Source organism: Poecile atricapillus, chromosome 2, assembly GCF_030490865.1.
Source record: "Poecile atricapillus isolate bPoeAtr1 chromosome 2, bPoeAtr1.hap1, whole genome shotgun sequence".
NCBI classification, from domain to species: domain Eukaryota; kingdom Metazoa; phylum Chordata; class Aves; order Passeriformes; family Paridae; genus Poecile; species Poecile atricapillus.
Genome location: NC_081250.1, coordinates 112,139,515 through 112,156,683, shown reverse-complemented (window position 1 = coordinate 112,156,683; position 17,169 = coordinate 112,139,515). Strand labels below are relative to the sequence as shown.

Below are 17,169 nucleotides of genomic sequence, written 5' to 3'. Positions count from 1 at the left end.
ATGAAACCCTGGTCTTGCCTGGGCTGTGTTCTTACAAGCCTGATACAGACACAACTAGAAGGGTTCTGTTTGGTTGCTTGTTAGTTTTATAGCATAGGTGGTTTTGAGACTTGAATGGTTTTTGTTCAGGAGGAATACTAAGAAAAATGTGAAACATCCCCAAATAGAAGGAGCAGCAATCTTGCTTACTTTGTCAGGCACACTGACCTGTGGGGCTTTCAGTCAGCCAGTTGCTTACATGTCAGTGGTATCTGCAGCATAAATCCAGCAGTAAAAACTTAATTACCCCCTGCAAATTAAATTCAGATGCTTCTTTCTACATTGATTAAATAGGAGAGGGAGAAATATTTTTTTGGCAAAGCCAGTTGTTTCAATCAGAGTGAAGGAGTAGGTGGGAAGACACTGGAATTTTGTTAATGGTAGAATGTCCACAGGACTACTAGTATACAGCTTTAGGGCTAGACCAAAGACTGATATTTTGTTATTTTGTTTTCTGAAATAACAAAGTTATTGAAGAGCAGAGATTTGAAAGATCTCTATATGTCAGTGTGATTCATGTGTCTTAAAGCATCCTGGGGAAATCAAGAGCTGTTTGCATAGTTATTTAATAAATTTCATTTCAGATATTACTTTTATGTTCAGAAAGGCAGATTATTTTAATATTTTAAGTGTAACAGAAATTCACAATTCTCTCTTGCTGTTTGTGAACACAGTACACAGAATTTTCACTGCTGTTTCATTTTAGTAAAAATTTTTATTTTTTTATATTTTAGTAGTAGAATTTTGATTTTATATGTATGTGTCTGTGTCTTGTCATATGAGTGTGCTTGTCTATCTGGTGATAGCGTCACAACTTAAAAATGCCTGAGAGATATAAGTAAATAATGTGAACTATTACTTTGTTTCCTGGTGTTCCATTTGGTGCTTTTTTCATTGTTTTCACGAACCCTTGTTCCATGGGTGCTTTTTTGTAACATGAACCCCGCCTCTATTGCCACAAGAAAAAGAACTGGAAGAACTCTACCTATTCAGTCATATGTATTTTATATTGTAAAATGTGGAGAAGGGTAAAGTCATTTAGCCGATTGTCTTCCACCTAGACATTACAAATAGGAAAAATCTGTTTTAGAAAAAATACAGTATTTAAATATACCCAGATTTCTCTTAAGCAGCAATAATTGTTTGGTGTGAACGTAAGTCTGCAATTTCTGGAAACACAAGCCCGGATGTTACCCAGATGCAGCTCCGCTGAACAAAGCGTCTGCTGTTGCCTCGAGGGGTCCTGATATTATATTAGGCAAAATTCCCACTACGGCTGTCAAAAGCAGTGCGCTTGCAGGAAGACTTAATTGTTTCTGCGTTTCACGGGAGGGCTGTGCGCTGTTACTGCCTACCCGTGCCTTGGGGAGGGGATTAGAAGGGCTCGGAGCGCCCAGCTACCGGCGCTTGGGGGAGGCAGTCGGCTTTGTGTGGGAGCGCGGCGTGCGGCAGCGGGGGAAGCGGGAATGGCCAGTGAAGGGGGCGGGCAGCGGCCGGCGGGGGGAATTAGCTCAAATGGTAGAGCGCTCGCTTAGCATGCGAGAGGTAGCGGGATCGATGCCCGCATTCTCCATTTGTGCCACCTGTTTTGAGTCCAGATGCGTGTTCCCGGAGCGCTTTCTTGAGGCTTTAAAGTGAATCAGTGTGGGGACGCGTTTGCATAGTATGAAGTGTTTAAGTTTTTAATGTTGATCAGAGCTGATCTTTGTTTTTTTTCAGGTGCCAATTAATTTCTTCTCACGGCTAGAAGAAGACATTAAATGATACTGTGGGAGACCGAGTATCACTTGAAACTCACATTAGGAACAGGGGTGCCCTTCCCATCCTACAGCAAGTGCAAAGTAGCTGGAGAGACACTAATTCTGTGGTGAGCTGATGGTATATATAGACAACTACAGACTTTTGCATCTTCGCAGAGACAATTTCAGTAACTTTCCACATCATTAAAAAATAATCGTAAATGCTAACATTCGGTGCCTTGTTAAGGGACGGAAGTGGCTATTTTTTTTTTCCCTATATCACAGAGTAACAGCAATAGTTTAGATGGGTATGTGAAGAAATTGTTTCTCAGAGAGTGCACAAGTGTAATCTTTACAATTAACATTTCTTCTCCCCTTTTATTTGCCGTGTGAGTCGGTCTGTATTACCTGCTGTGCATTTTCCACCACAAAAACCAGGACATTTCATGGAAGAAAAATCTTTTCCCACCGTGGCGCCACAGCCGACCAAAACACTGGAGAATGCGGGCATCGATCCCGCTACCTCTCGCATGCTAAGCGAGCGCTCTACCATTTGAGCTAATTCCCCTTGCCAGAGGCACCATAGGGCGGATGCACTCCTCACCCGATAGCTGAAAAGCCAGGTTATGCTCTTGACTTATGCGGAGCATTTTCTGCTGCGTTTCTTGGATAAAACAATTCGTTTTCCTGAGCAGTGCATCCTCTAGCGTTTATTCAAGGAGAGAGAACTCATTTTTTTACAGCTCTTGCAGTGCAGCTACAAAAAGGTTTATAAATCTAGAAAGACTAGTCTTAGAAGTCACTCAAGTACAGTGAGATTTTTCTTCTCCTTTTTTTCAAGTCTTTAGCTCCTTTTCCAACTTTATTTTCTAATTAAACATACATAAATGATAAATACAATCGTTTAAAAGTTCATGTTTAGTTTCTGGAGAGGAAATATTCATTCATAAATTCTTATGCTATGTTCTAGGAATTATTTGTATTTCTACCTTTATTTATTGACTTTGATAATTCTGTCCAAATAGTATTGCATCTTAAATATATGGGGTTACTAAGCACATTTCTTAAATAGAAAAGTTCCCCTGTAGTCATACTAACTGACTTTGCAGTAGGAAGCGCATTGCTAAACCTCTGTTCACTGGCTGTTAAATCAAAGAATGCTTTCTGGATTTCAGGAAGGAAAATGTTGTTTACAAAGAGACTGGATACACTGATATGCTCTATTTAAATGCAGAGGCGTAAGTTCTGCTAGTAAACTGAAGTGTGTGCAGTAATCCAACAATACGTGTACTGGTGGTTTTCTCTGAAGGATTTAACTCACTGGATGGCAGCAACAGCCAGAACAAAATAAATTTCAAAACTAAGCATCAGTAAGTTACAACTTACTTGTCCTAGGTAATGTAGTACTCCAAATCTGTTACAATCCAGATTCAGGTCTAGATGTGGAACTACAACTACAGTGTTGATGCAAACATTCTCTTAAAGTTCAAATACTCTCCTGCCTAACTTCAGTCTCTGCACAATAAAAAAAAAATTGAAATTTATCCTTAACACTTCTTGCATTATATTGGAGATGATTTTATATACCTCACTTGAGTAGACTTGAAGGGGAAATATGTGAAAGCATTTTCAGTCCTTCTCACAGGCATATGTATATCTTAGGCTCACTGATGGCCTCCTGCATGCCTGTGGCCAGGATCTCTCCCATATCGTATTTCATGAGGTTCAGCTCTATTAACAGTTTTCTTTATCAACCCTGTGCAGTTCGAGTCATTATGCAAAATGCAGGTTACCTCTTCCTGTTTTTCACCATAATATCTCGGTCTGCTGCCACTGACAGGGCCTAAAGCTTCACCCATTCAGCTCACAGAAAAACAGTTTATTTAATGCCCAGATAAGGGCAAGGGAAGATCACTGCATTATTCTCAATTATTAAAACATGTCTTTTATATAATTGACAGCATTATTTTGTGATCATTAATTTGAGTGTTGCTAGCAAGTAATATGTTCTTATTTCTTAACCTGGTTGGGAAAACTTTCTTATCTATATCTGAAAATAGCCCAACCTTCTTAATTCCATTAAAAAAAAACAAAAACAAAAAAAATTTAGGGTGTTTCAGTTTTGAAGGCTTTGTGTCCACATACTTTCATTTAAGATTGCTTCAATCCATCTTCTTGTCAGTACTAATGGAAACTGATATAAGTTAATTTAATCAGGCTTAAATTTTGCTTTCTATATGGTCTCCCGAGGGGACATCAGGGCAAATGTGTGTTTTGTACTATCCTCAAGCTGCTCTGCTGTGTCGTTTCTGATGTGATTTCCCCGAGTGTAGGAGAAGGACAAATCCAGCGTGTGGCAGGTGGCACTGAAAGGCTGCAGGGCATGAGTTTGTCGCGCACGTCAGTGCGAAGTGCCTTATCACATTACTCGGCCTTATCACCTTAGTTTTTCGTCATTTCGGGCAAAACCGTAGGCGGCTCCAGGTCAGGCGGTAGTTAAATGTTCTGAACGGCTGCCCTGGGGTTATTCCTCGCGGTGAAAAAGCAGAGTAGAGGCGGAAAGCGCAGTTTGTAGTTGTAGCTGTTGAGGTCTAAAGTTACAGGATCTGGCAGTGGTCAGTGGGGGGAATTAGCTCAAATGGTAGAGCGCTCGCTTAGCATGCGAGAGGTAGCGGGATCGATGCCCGCATTCTCCACTGCCTGTTTTCTTCTTCGTGGGAGTCAAAATACTTCATTCCGACTATTTAAAAAAATGCTTAAATAAAGCCTGACGCGCATAGCAGGAAAGCGGCATGTCACAACGCACTTTGTTTCGTTAACAGCAAGTTACAAACGGATTACTTTTTATTATTACAAATATACATCTGGAAAACATGTCTGTTCCAGTTTGCTTTGTTTCTTGCTTCCTGATTTGGAAATGCTAAATGAAATACTCCACACGTATGATTTTGGAATCGAAGCTGGACGTGTTTTCGTTTGTGAGCAGAGAAGGCAGAGCAAGAGGGAAAACTATTCCACGGGTGGAGCTGCGGGTTTAGAGGCTCCTGGAGGAGCAGAGTCCTGTAATCCCCGGAGCGGCCGCAAGAGGGGGAATTAGCTCAAATGGTAGAGCGCTCGCTTAGCATGCGAGAGGTAGCGGGATCGATGCCCGCATTCTCCAGTGCTTTTTTTGCCAGACAGAAACTGATCCACACTATCAAACAAAAATGTGTAACTTAGTTCGGTAAAATGTTACTTTTGTTTTAATTGGCGTTAAACTGATTTTTTTCTTTCCTTCTTTTCTTTCTCTGCCCTTACTACCTAAATCAGGCTTATATAACTGTATAGGTCAATCCTCTGTTGTAATAGTTGACAGCATAAGCTAAATCGAGCGGGAAGAGAATTCTGCAGCGTGACATTTTCCCCATGCTTAATGAAAAACAACATATCGTGGTTAAACCCCAGCCAGTCACCAAGCCCCACACAGTTGCTCACTCACTCCCCCACCTCCCCTATAGGGAGACAATTATAAGTGTAAAAGATGGAGAATTCAGTGATTGAAATAAAGGCAGTTTAATAGGGAAAGCAAAAGCCATGTACACAAACAAAGCAAGACAAGGAATTAACTCACTGCTTGCCATGGGCAGGCAGGTGTCCAGCCATCCCCAGGAAAGCAGGGCTCCATCATGTGTAATGGCTAGTTGGGAAGACAAATTACATCACTTCAAATGTCCCCCCCTTCCTCCTTCTTCCCCCTGTCATTATATACCTGGGCATGTGGTCATATGGTCTGAAATACCCCTTTGGTCAGGTGGAGTCACCTGTCCTGGCTGTCTCCTTCCTACCTCCCATGCAAACACAGCAATATGAGAAGCAGAAAAGGCCTTGGCTCTGTGAAAGCCCTGCTCAGCAATAATAGACACATCTCTGTATTATCAACCCTGTGTTCAGCACAAATATAACATACAGCCCCACAACAGCCACTGTGAAGAAAATTAACTCTACAGCACCCAAAATCAGCACACAATGAATGATGGTTAGAGACCTGAATTAATGTGTCTTGATCACACAGTGGAATTAATTTAGGAATGCTTGTTATTCCCCAGCTGTCCATTGTGATCCCTGCCCAGATATGTAGGATCTTCTTTCATTCATGATCTTCATGAAGTGAAGGCAGAGTACAGTTTGGAATATTTCTCAGTAATATCCTATTTCAAGTTTGGCTGAAACAGTTATGCAACCTGCTCATTACACTTAAATAAAAAAGACCACATAAAGCAATCATGCTGCTTTGTACAGCACAGCATTGCATTTTTCTATTAAAAAATCACCCATACCAGGCCCTTGGGAATATTACTGTAAACAAGCTGCAAGACCTTCTTTCAGGACTGATTATATGTCATTACACCAAAGGTAGGTATCTTAATTTATCCAGTCATACTTAAAATTGAAGTAAAGAAACATGGTTTCAAATAGAATCTATCTATCTATCTATCTATCTATCTATCTATCTATCTATCTATCTATCTATCTATCTTTATTAGGTAGGTTGATTGAGGATACTTCCACAATACAGTCAGGTCAAACAAAACAAACCAAACAAAAAGTCTTTCATGCTCTCACAGAGCTTCCAAAAAATTGCAGAATTCTAGACTGAAAAGTGCTCAGCACAGGATCTGCTGATTTGAACTTGAAATTAACATGAAAGAGTCCTTTTAAGTCAAATACTTTTATTTCAGTTTACAGCAATACTAACAGTAAAAATTGCAATTACTAAAAAGTCATTTAAGATGATTTTTTACAATTCAATTGGAAATACAGGCAATATTGTCACCATGCTCTAAAAACCTCAAAAAACCAGAAAGCCCTTGCTGTATTAGTAATTACATTAAGCTAAAATGTAAATAGCATTACTGACATGAGGATTTTCATAATGTAATGACAGTGTAATGTAATCACTTAATCATGACTACCCTTGTAATAGCAAATGATAGCCCAAGTTGTGAAAATCTTGCAGTGGCAATATAGTAAGGCAGAGTGAAGCCATGACAGTTGGTTGGCAGGGAAAGGCTACGCCTGTCATAGCAGATGATAGTCCCAAATTTCAAAGATCTTGCAGACTGACACTATCTTGAGTAAGGCAAAGTACAAGTCGTGACAGTGGGCTCTGAAGCACAGGATAACTCACAGCAGCCTCACAGTCTTTCCAGTCACAGTCAGGAAGTCCTCATCAGCCAAAGCACGAAGTGCTTCTTCAAACATTTCCTTCGTGACAGCCTTAAAGAAAAGGAGAAAATCAAATAAAGATGGGAAAATACTTCTAACATAGTAAAAATGCTATACTTTCTACCAATTTTCTAACAGTTTTATTGGAAATTTTCATTTGTTCTATGTGAAAGTTGAAGCCTGGCCTGGAACCCTGAAGCTGAGTTTGCTAATTCCAGAAGCCAGAATAAACTAAGGTACAGTATATTCAATTCATTTGTCTGTAAAAGAACTGGCTTTCTAGTCATGTTTCTATTTCCTTCAATATTATGATTTGAAGACAAGAATGTTTATTTGGAAAAAAATACTTTTGAACATAAATGGAAATGTAAAAATAAAGCAGGAAACTTACTATATCAGACTGTGCTCGGAGATCATCCAAAAGCTGTTGGTACTTCAAGGATGGTGCTTTACCCTTTGATTGGATGAGCTTCCGTAAGGCTTGAGCTAATTCCTCTTTCCGCTTACGAGCTGTTACGCTCATTCCTTATAAAAGGAAAGAAAATACCTTTTAGCAATCAGCTAAGGAAGACAGGTCAAGTTACATTTTAAAAATCACAAAATCCCAACAACGGCCCTGCTTTAACAGCACGGAAGCACGAACCTGTTGTGAGAATGGATATGTCCACAATTCCGGTCTTTGGATCAGTAGCAGATTGTTTCAGTGCTTCCCGATGGAGGCGTTTTGCTTCCTCCACGTCAATTGCTTCAACCTTCTCAGAGAAGCGCACCTTGGCGTGCGCCTCTGCCAGCCGGATCAGAGACTCCAGCTGCCGGGGGTACGCGGAAACCATTCCCCTGCCACTGCCAATCTTCCTCATGTCCACGTATGCCTGAGAGGGAGACACTTGTTACATATTTCACTGCATATTAATTCCTTTTCAGTCCCCTGCATCCCCCACCTCTTACTTCAGAATACGAGCAATTCTGGCAAGCCCTTCCAAATACTGTATTTCTGCTCACACACTTTCATGGTTCGTCTGCAGTGATGAATAACCACATCAAATAAATTCTTTTCCATTATAAAGCAATTAAACCATGGTAATGAATCAAGTTTTGAACCACTTTAGAATTCCGGATTAGTCTTCTATAGCGGTACTTGTGTCTGTGATGACACATTTTGCTTTGCTAGACTTTAATGTGCTTTATGTGATGGAATCATATCATTCAACATATCTGAAAGCTAAATATTAGAATGCAGAATGACTCATCTGATCCGTCATTCCATTAGAGACCTTTTTTTTTCAAGGATCTTACAGAAGGTTGTTATGTAGATAGAGACTGTACGAACGAGGGAATTTCACCACTTCTGACAAGTCAGGAAAGACTGAACATTCCCAGCAGCAACTCCTTTACCTCAATGAGGGCTTGGCTTGCTTCTTCACCTAATCTGGGATTTACATAACTACGAGCATATGCAATGTAATCCCTCAACACTGCCATATCCATGTATTCCTCCTCCATATTTTCTTCACTTCGGTAGTACAGTGAAACCAAATGGCGAGCAAGGCGTCTGTCATAAGCTTCATCACGTGGATCCAACATCAAAAAGATCAAGTCAAATCTGAACAAGATATGATCCAGTGTTAGTGTGCATACTTTCTTGTCATTTAGGTACTTGGCTTAGAAGGATTTGACATAATAAGCACAGGTAGGAGTTACCAGACTGTGAATTCCTACTCTCAGTAGAAATTGCTTTCTTACACCGGAAAAAAAAAAGTTCATACAGAAGAACACAATTTGCTTACACCCTATGGACTTGAAGTTTTGAAAGCAAGGTACATTCTGCAAAATTCAGATGCCTTGTTCAAGGCTGACATATTTTGTTTCCTTAAAAAACCCACACCCCACACACCCTGCCCAAAGAAAGTTGCAACCACCACAAACAAAAAAATCCACACACATAACAAATGCACAGAACTTACTGCTAAAGATACTGCCCTGAAATACAACAGCAAAAAAATGTAACTAAATTACAAATTATTCAAAAAGCACTTGCAGTTTAATCCTGGAGAAAATGGTTTATAATTTTACAAACAATATATTAAAGTAGTCTCAACTATAAGCAGACGTGGATAATGCATTTTTAGCTAGCCGGTAATTTATTTTTGTAGGTTTAAATCCAATAAATAGTGGAACTGAGATACTGTTCAAACCTAGCAGCTCTTAATTTAAATTAAAGCCATAAGTGTTCTCAGGATATTCAGTATAATATCCTGTACTTCAAACTTCCAGTTACTGTGGAAATTCTTAACAAGATGCAATCCCAGCACATAGTTTAATTTTCTGTCAGCGAGCAATCAATGTGGCTCTAACAGCAGATGATAAGAACAAATGTCTGACCAGCACTGCTACTTCCACAGGTGAATTTTACAAAGCAGCACGAAGCAGGCATAGATCTGATGATCTCCCTGATCATCAGTGTTTCACTTTAACAGCTTTATGGAGCTAAGAAAAGGATCCTGAATTTTTCTTGAAGTTATCAATACATTACATTTCAGAACAGCTCTTTCCTAGGAGATGATTACAAAACAACATAGAATTAAACGAGAGATCCGATAGATCTTATCACACTTGCTCTTCAGGGTCAATGTGTAAATACTAAAAGACACTTCTGTGCTCACATAGATATTGTAAGGACAGCATTTAAAGTATGTGCTATAAAAGTTTTCCATTAGGTCATGAACAACACAATAGTTCTATTCTACTATATGTAATAATTTTGTATTTAAATATCTTATTATTTTAATATGTAATAATAAGACAAAGTGTAACATCCCCTAAAAATGACATGTGCAGTGCAGTTCAGTACCTTGACAGCAATGTATGAGGAAGCTGAATGTTCTCAATAGTAGTCTTTTTTGGATTCCACTGTGATTCTATAGGATTAGCTGCTGCTAGGATAGATGTACGAGCATTCAATTGGCAAATAATTCCAGCCTGTCAAAAGGAAAAACATTTTTGAAACCAGCTGCAGCTGTGCCACCAAAACCTCCCCCTAATTTCATGAGATCACCAATGTTACTAGATGGATTCTGTAGTCAAAAACTGCATTGTGAAAGCCTCTGAGTAAAGCAAGAGCAAAAGCTCTAGGAATAACTTCAGTTTCATTTACCTTTGCAATGGAGAGTGTCTGTTGTTCCATTACTTCATGTAGAACTGACCTTGTGCTTTCACTCATTTTATCAAACTCATCAATGCAGCAAATGCCATTGTCACTAAGTACTAGAGCTCCTGTCTGAAGAACCAGCTGCCGTGTTTCTGGATCCTTCATCACGTATGCAGTAAGACCAACTGCACTTGAGCCTTTGCCAGAAGTATACTGGCCTCGAGGAACCAGGTTATACACATACTGGAGCAGCTGGGATTTACTAGTACCAGGATCACCACAGAGAAGAATGTTGATGTCTGCACGAAAACTCCCTCTTCCTGTGTGAGTAAAATCCTTTCTTGATCCGCCAAAAAGCTGAAGCAGAATACCCTGTAAAAATGGAAATATCACTTCGTATATAGATGTAACAGAGCAAATCCAATGGTTCAACTGAAACATCTGAAAAACAAAGACTGCTAAAGTTAACACAACTCAACGCATCTGGGTTTCAAGCATTAAATGACAGAAATTTTGTATGTCATTGTAACCAGACTTTGGTTGGAACCTGAAGAGTTCCTTTGATGATGGGTCCTTAGTTTTCCTCAACTCCACCCCCTAGACTAGATGTGCCTTTATTAGCATGTTGAGAGGGTAACAACAAAAGGAACTGTCATTACTGTGTTCCCATTTCCTAAGTAAATCATTGTGTGGTTTTGAATTATACTTTCAGTAACCTGTGAACTATGATAATGTATAAATCTATTAAAAAAACCTCAAAGGAATACTTTTAGGAGTGTTTACTGTCTACCAGTACCTTGAGACCTGCTACTAATTGCAGTTTGCACAATGCTCTAGTACCTCACTTGACACTATTGGAACAGTCCCTTCTTGGATACATCCAAGTAAATGTTTTGATACTTCATAATTCAGAGTCAACCAAATGTCATTTTGAAGCTGCTCTTCTCTTGTGGATGCCTCTTCTCAGCAAGCACAGTAACCATGTTTGTTACATGTACTTACTTTCCTTTTATAAACAGAAATCTGAACTTCCAAGAAATGTCCAAAACGCATCCTGCAATTAAGTTTTCCCAGTTCTGCTGCCTTCCTACCTTTTCAGTTACATTCTCTCTAATTAACAGCTAATTAATAATAGCAAATTAATAGCTTGAAAAGAATTATGATACCCTTAAAACTAACTAACTCCATCCTGACAGGACCGTGACATTTTAAGATCGCTCAAGATAACAGTTTTTTGAATTTTTAAGTTTCAAGATCTATTAATAACAAACAGGAACTACAAATATATACACATAAAAATACATGTCTTACAAGAGAAATACAGAACTTTTCACCTTTTTGATATCTTCATGCTCATAGATACTTGGAGCCAATGCTAAAGCAAGCCTCTCATATATGTCTGCTTTTTTAGAAAGCTCTTTGAGCATTTCCACACGTTCCTCTGTAAACCTCTTTTGCTCGGTTTCTTCATCAACACAGTGCAGGCGTGTGGAGTCTGTCTTGCGATAGTGTATCACGTCAATGTGGGTCTTATACACGGAGTTTACGCTGCTGACGCGGGGATTAACTCGAATGGGGACTGCCCTGTAGATACCTAAATACAAATTCCAATCACAGCATTAGATATGGAGAAACACGCTCATTCCAAACACTTAAAATTTTACAAGTTCCCAGGAAGAGCAGAGCTTTTCTAAACAGCCTAAATACTTTGTCATCTAATTTCTCACTGTAAGTCATGTAGAAGCCATATCTAAGTTAACTAGATCCTTTTTTGCAGATAGACATATGCTTTCCATTCGTACCACAAGTGTTGTCAAACAATGAAAGCATTTTTCAAAAACAATTAAGGCTTGATGCTTTTGAAATTCCCACTCCAGTCAGCCTTTCCCCCTCTTTTTAAGTGCCAAGCTTAATAACAGCTTTCTAATGCATTTCAAACAGCTTGGGTTCTTTTACAGCAGTTGTTTTAAAGCAAAGTATTTTGTTATAATATGTTGCTGTAGTATCACAAGATTCAGTCTACATTATCACTCTCCCAACTGCAGACACTATTTAAGATACAGCTAAAGCTTCAGAATGAAGGAATCAAGGTCAGACAGCCTAGGGATGTGTAGTCCAATCATGAGGTCAAACTGGAGTCAGCTGGAGTCCACTGCTTGCTAAAGGCTATGTCCCATCAAGTTTTGAGTATCTCTAAGGACAAAGACTCCACACAGGCTTGCCAGTCAACCTATGATGAGGCTTGACCACACTAACAGTAAAAAAGTTCTTATTTTTAACCAGAATTATCTCAGTTTGTGCCCTCTGTGTGCCACTGGGCATCATTAAGCAGTCTGGTTTTGACTTCTTGACACTACCACCCCTCCACCCACACCAAATCCGGTGTTTCTAAACATGCTGCTAAAATTCCCCCAAGTCTTCTGTTCTCCAGGCTGAGCAGTCACAGCTTTCTCAGCCTTTCCATGTACTACCAAGACTTCTGTTATTGTAGCCCTTCGCTGAATTCACTCCTTTATGTTCATGTCTTCCTTGCCCTAGGAAACCCTACAACTGGACCCAGTACTCCCCTAACCTGCTGGCCAACACTCCTAATACAGCCCAGGAGAATGCTGGCACCACAGCCATGGTCTATCAAGCACTGCTTCCTTCCAGTTTTGTTTTTTTATTCTGCAAGTTTGCTGAGGGTTTAGAATACTGTCCCAATCAGCAAAGGTTTCCAGGATTATTGGCTCTATCACCTTTCCCAGGGCTCAAGTTGAAGCTGAATGACCTGCAGTTCCCCAGGTCTCCTCCTCACCGTAGGGAGTACTATCGGTTTTTTTCCTAGTATTTTAGCCAGTCACCATGACTTTTCAAAGATAACTGAGACTTGCAAAGAAAGTGTCCAGCTCCCTCAGCACTTGGAAGTCTATCCCATCACGTCCCTTTACCCGCAGTTAAGATCAAACCAAATTTTACCTGTGACGTTAACTCTGTCACCTGGCTGAACTTTATCAACAAGGTCATTGTGAGCATAGAGTGCCACCGTATGCGGGGTCTGTCCAGCTGGCATATCTTCAGGAGACTCCTGCAGTTTGATCTAGCAAAAACACCACTTAAGTTTCAGTTGCAAAAAAGCAGAGCTTTTCCACAGATTATACAACAGAATTTTGTATTAACACAGCCTTCAGAGTCATTTGCTCATGGACAAACTATCCCCAAACAACAAAACTGATTAAAAGAGATTATGAAAATGAGAATTCTGCTGATTGCTATTGGCATGGATGAATGTTGCTACAAACTAGGCTCACCTAGTCTAGACAGAAGTGGACATACTTTATATAAAGGGGCTTCCATACAGAAACATTAAGAGGTATACATACTTCATTTCATCCTCCTAATGTATTTCTTCTCCAAAGTATACTTAACTTTCACAAAGTTGTTTTACCCATTTCCATGTTTCAAAACACTTTCTCTTTTCATAGCATTCAATCACAAGATACATAACTAATACAGTTCATTATTTTAAGAGGGTAGGGGAGCAAAAACTAGCAACTCTTTCCTTTTAGCCACTACCTAAGTCAACATACCATCTGTTTGTCAGAGAACATGGATCTATTGTGAATCAGCGCCATACTGTGCGTTGTGTTGCAGTTCTTACACACTGATGGCTCAGCAATCCTGCCACGGTCGATTTCCACTCTGGTGGTGAAAGCGCAAACCTGGCACCTAAAAAATGCTTCCTGCATCTCAGGAATTAACTGTGAGCTTCTGATGACCATGCCACTGATGGTGATGAGTTGATCAATGTCTACAAAAATACAGAGACTCATGTCATGACCTCATACTCTAAAAATTTAAATAACCTTCAGAATTTCACATTACAATAGTTTTTAGGCAGAAGGTAGACAGGTTACTACTATTTTGTTTAAGCAAAAAGAATCATAAATGCATAATATAAATATTCTAATTTACAGCAGCATATATATAAAACAAAGAGTCATTTGCATCTGCAAAACAAAGAACACAAGTAGTTGATGATAGAGATTTCCTTTTTGGATAGTTATTCTGCATTTGGCTCTAAAGCATTTGCTTCTGAAACAGACATCAATGGAAGACATTGGTCTGGACCACAAATACAGTTTTATAGTCCTAATGTAATCTTATGTTAGTACTCACTAAGTTTATGAAAATCTTTAAGATTCTTTTCTAACATGGTAAACAAAAAGTTTACCTTCGGGGTTTAGATTTCTCATATTCCTGGTCTTCAGTGCATTATACGGCCTTACTTGAATTTGATGCTCTAGTATTGAATCAGGGTAACGATCAAAAAAGATCTCATTGGCAGCCATGTCAAATGTTGGGATAACTTCCTGTGTTAGAAACAATTACAAGTTAAATCACAGAATGAAGTAATTATGCATAAAGCGTTTTCTGTGCTGCTGATCAGCAAGTAATTACTAAAGTTACACCATCTGAACGCTTTCCTATATCCTATATGTTCTACTATTCACCTACTATGAAACAAGACATTTTATATTCAGTAAAATAAAATAGCCACTGAGATTGCACTAAACACACACAGTATACAACGCATTTAGACAAGCATTTTAAAACCCAGAAATATGAAAGAGCCACCTGAAAGCCAAAAATAAGTGTACTACTTCACCTGAGGATAGCAGATCAGTTGCCTGTAGAGATTTTCATCAAATGATCTTAGATGGTCACAATTTACATTCAGGAACGGTTCCCCAACCATATTAATCTGCAAGGGAGTTAGGAAATCTTTAGCTTGATGGCATGCAAGACTGAAAAGAGAAAAGCTGAATTACAAATTACTGCATTACAAGTACCTCATGAAGTCGTTGCATATAGCGTGGCTCGTTAAGATCCAGGCCAATGTCTTCATCCTCTTTATCCACCGGATCAATAAAGCGCTGGAGAAATCTCTGAATGTTAGAGGTAAAAGAAAAACAAGAAAAAATGAGAATTTAGCAGTACAAAAACCTCCTTTTTTTTATCAGATTCAACTAATACATGTTTAAATCAAACTAGCTTTTCATTTGCAAAAAAGGAAGAAAGAAAACCCACCTGGAATTTTTCTTTGCAGGAGGCCACGTTAACATCTGTTCCCCAAATAACAAGCTTTTGTCCAAGAGATTGCTCGGTTGCTGCTATATCCTCAGCCAGCTGCATGGAAACAAATTTAGCATATACAAATATTTATGTATTTAAAAAGAAGTTGTCAGATACAAGAGGTGAGACATCCACCTACCCCATCGGAGTGTAAATCCACTTGTCTGGCTTTACGGACCGACCCAAGATCCGGCCTCTGCCTGACTGGAGTTCCTCGTACACCACTTCGTGGTGTACCCTCTACCCTGGAGCTGGGTGTACCGTAAGTCAGAGGTGAACTGATGTCAAAGTCAAGAGGAATGGCTATAAAATAAAGTGTTTTGAAATGATTATTGAGACATTTTACATCTAACGCAGACTAAATTGTTCCTTCAACTCCATAATTAAATGGGTGATATCAGTCAAGCCCAGTGTTTTGTCAAAGCACACAATAAAGATGTTGCCAGTCTCCCTAGAAGATTTCTTTTCTTTGTATTAACAGTTCTTCTCAAACATCCCAAGTTTGAATAAAGCTTCCCTAGAAAACTTTACAGTACTACTGCATTTTAAAACTACACTGGAGTTCAAGCATGAAAACATACAGAACTTTAGATGAAACACTTTTTTTTTTGTATTTTGGGGGTGGTAGAGCAAGTGACACAACAGCTACTGGAATTAAAACCAATCCTATATATAAAAGCAAGAAAGGCTTTCTATGGCAAACAACCTACTTTCTTCTGTTTTAGTAGTTTTACTGTTCTTTCTATAAATATTTTTTTAATTAATGTATTTTCTCTGATATATATATTCCGTGCTAACTGGAAGCTAGGACAGAGATCTGCACTGCAGACGCTGCCTGCAGTCCTGTAGAGTTCACTATACTAAACTGAAATGAGAAACATGAGACAACGCTCATTTTTCCCTCGAGCGTTTTTCAGCCGGATCTGGCCCGAGGCCCCCCGGGCTGCATCCCCAGCCCCGCCGAGCCCCAGCTGTGTTACACTCTGTTACCGGAGTGCCGGAACTGCGGCGGGCTGGAGAACAGCGCATCCGCGGCGCCGGGGCTCTGCACGTCGGCGGGCGGGGACGTGGGCATGGGCTGCAGGTCCCCGGTGGAGGTGGAGTCGTCTGTCCGACGCTTCTGGGAAGGAGGAGAGCGAGCATCTTGTGCTGTAAGACAGAAGCGGACCCGGAGCCAGCGTTACAATAGCCAGGCCGCCGCAGCATGCGGACCGAGGCGGGGGCTGGGAGAATACCCCCGGGGCGGGAGGCCCACCCCGCCACAGCACTTACGAGTCGAGGGGTTGCTGCCCCGACCGCGCTTGCCCCGTCGGCGGCTGGGAGTGGAGGCTGGCGACGACATGGCGCTGCTGCGGCTCCAGCGGCGGTCCTACCTGGGGGTAGGGGGTCGGCGAGAAGAATAAGCGCGGCGGGCGCTCCGCCACCGGCCGAGCCCCGACCGGCGGGTTTCGGTGCCTTTCCGCCCCTCGGCAGCCGCGACCCCCGCCCGCTGCCCCCACCCACCTGTACAGCCGCACGAACCGCACCGCGCTCCGCGCCAAAGCTAGCGGTGTGCGCGCGCTCTCCCGGGCTTTCTGGCCAATGGCGAGGCGCGATCGTAACGGGAGCGCCCAACGGAGGCAGGAAGGGGGGGACGCGGAACCGAAAGGGAAAGGAGGAAGGAGATTAATCCTCTGGAACCCCGAAGTGAAGGTCGCGCCCGGCTCGACCTGCTACAACAGAGAAAGAATTTTAATGCAAGTTACTACTCGTGGTACAAGGCAGAGGCTGCCCTCAGTAATGGCACATCGCCTCTCCCCCCGCAACCTAGCGTGGAGCCGCCCGCACAGTACCGAATTTCGCGGCAAAACTAGAGCTGCAGGGAGGCGTGGGGAGGTTGGAGCAGCCCATTCTCTGAGGAGGGGGGGAACCACTGCTGTATCC

At 40.9% G+C, this 17,169-nt stretch overlaps 1 protein-coding gene and 4 non-coding genes across 5 annotated transcripts; 3 read left to right on the top strand and 2 right to left on the bottom strand.

The window, feature by feature from the left end:
• The first annotated feature begins 1,539 nt into the window (after positions 1–1,539).
• TRNAA-AGC (transfer RNA alanine (anticodon AGC)) lies at positions 1,540–1,612 on the top strand. The gene has a single exon. It is a non-coding gene; the product is annotated as a tRNA-Ala (tRNA).
• Positions 1,613–2,273: 661 nt separating this feature from the next.
• Positions 2,274–2,346, bottom strand: TRNAA-AGC (transfer RNA alanine (anticodon AGC)). Its single transcript has one exon. It is a non-coding gene; the product is annotated as a tRNA-Ala (tRNA).
• Positions 2,347–4,401: 2,055 nt separating this feature from the next.
• On the top strand, positions 4,402–4,474 carry TRNAA-AGC (transfer RNA alanine (anticodon AGC)). Its single transcript has one exon. It is a non-coding gene; the product is annotated as a tRNA-Ala (tRNA).
• Positions 4,475–4,865: 391 nt separating this feature from the next.
• TRNAA-AGC (transfer RNA alanine (anticodon AGC)) lies at positions 4,866–4,938 on the top strand. Its single transcript has one exon. It is a non-coding gene; the product is annotated as a tRNA-Ala (tRNA).
• A 1,544-nt stretch (positions 4,939–6,482) lies between these two features.
• On the bottom strand, positions 6,483–16,902 carry MCM4 (minichromosome maintenance complex component 4). Its single transcript, XM_058833405.1, has 17 exons — positions 16,750–16,902; positions 16,519–16,619; positions 16,237–16,395; positions 15,386–15,549; positions 15,202–15,300; positions 14,964–15,059; positions 14,780–14,875; positions 14,345–14,483; positions 13,701–13,921; positions 13,090–13,210; positions 11,466–11,725; positions 10,138–10,503; positions 9,835–9,962; positions 8,379–8,586; positions 7,627–7,855; positions 7,375–7,508; positions 6,483–7,034 (listed from the first exon to the last, which is right to left on the bottom strand). Exons 2-17 carry the CDS (start codon positions 16,586–16,588, stop codon positions 6,942–6,944), a joined length of 2,583 nt encoding a protein of 860 aa, XP_058689388.1. The 5' UTR covers positions 16,589–16,619; positions 16,750–16,902; the 3' UTR covers positions 6,483–6,941.
• Positions 16,903–17,169: the final 267 nt, after the last annotated feature.

Bases quoted from the DNA above. Each gene is read 5' to 3' on its own strand.
- MCM4 (XM_058833405.1), bottom strand. From the start codon at position 16,588: ATGTCGTCGCCAGCCTCCACTCCCAGCCGCCGACGGGGCAAGCGCGGT. The intron at 16,396-16,518 runs GTAAGTGCTGTG...TCTGTCTTACAG, and splicing joins GGGCAGCAACCCCTCGACTC to CACAAGATGCTCGCTCTCCT. The intron at 15,301-15,385 runs GTAGGTGGATGT...GTTTCCATGCAG, and splicing joins TGGATTTACACTCCGATGGG to CTGGCTGAGGATATAGCAGC.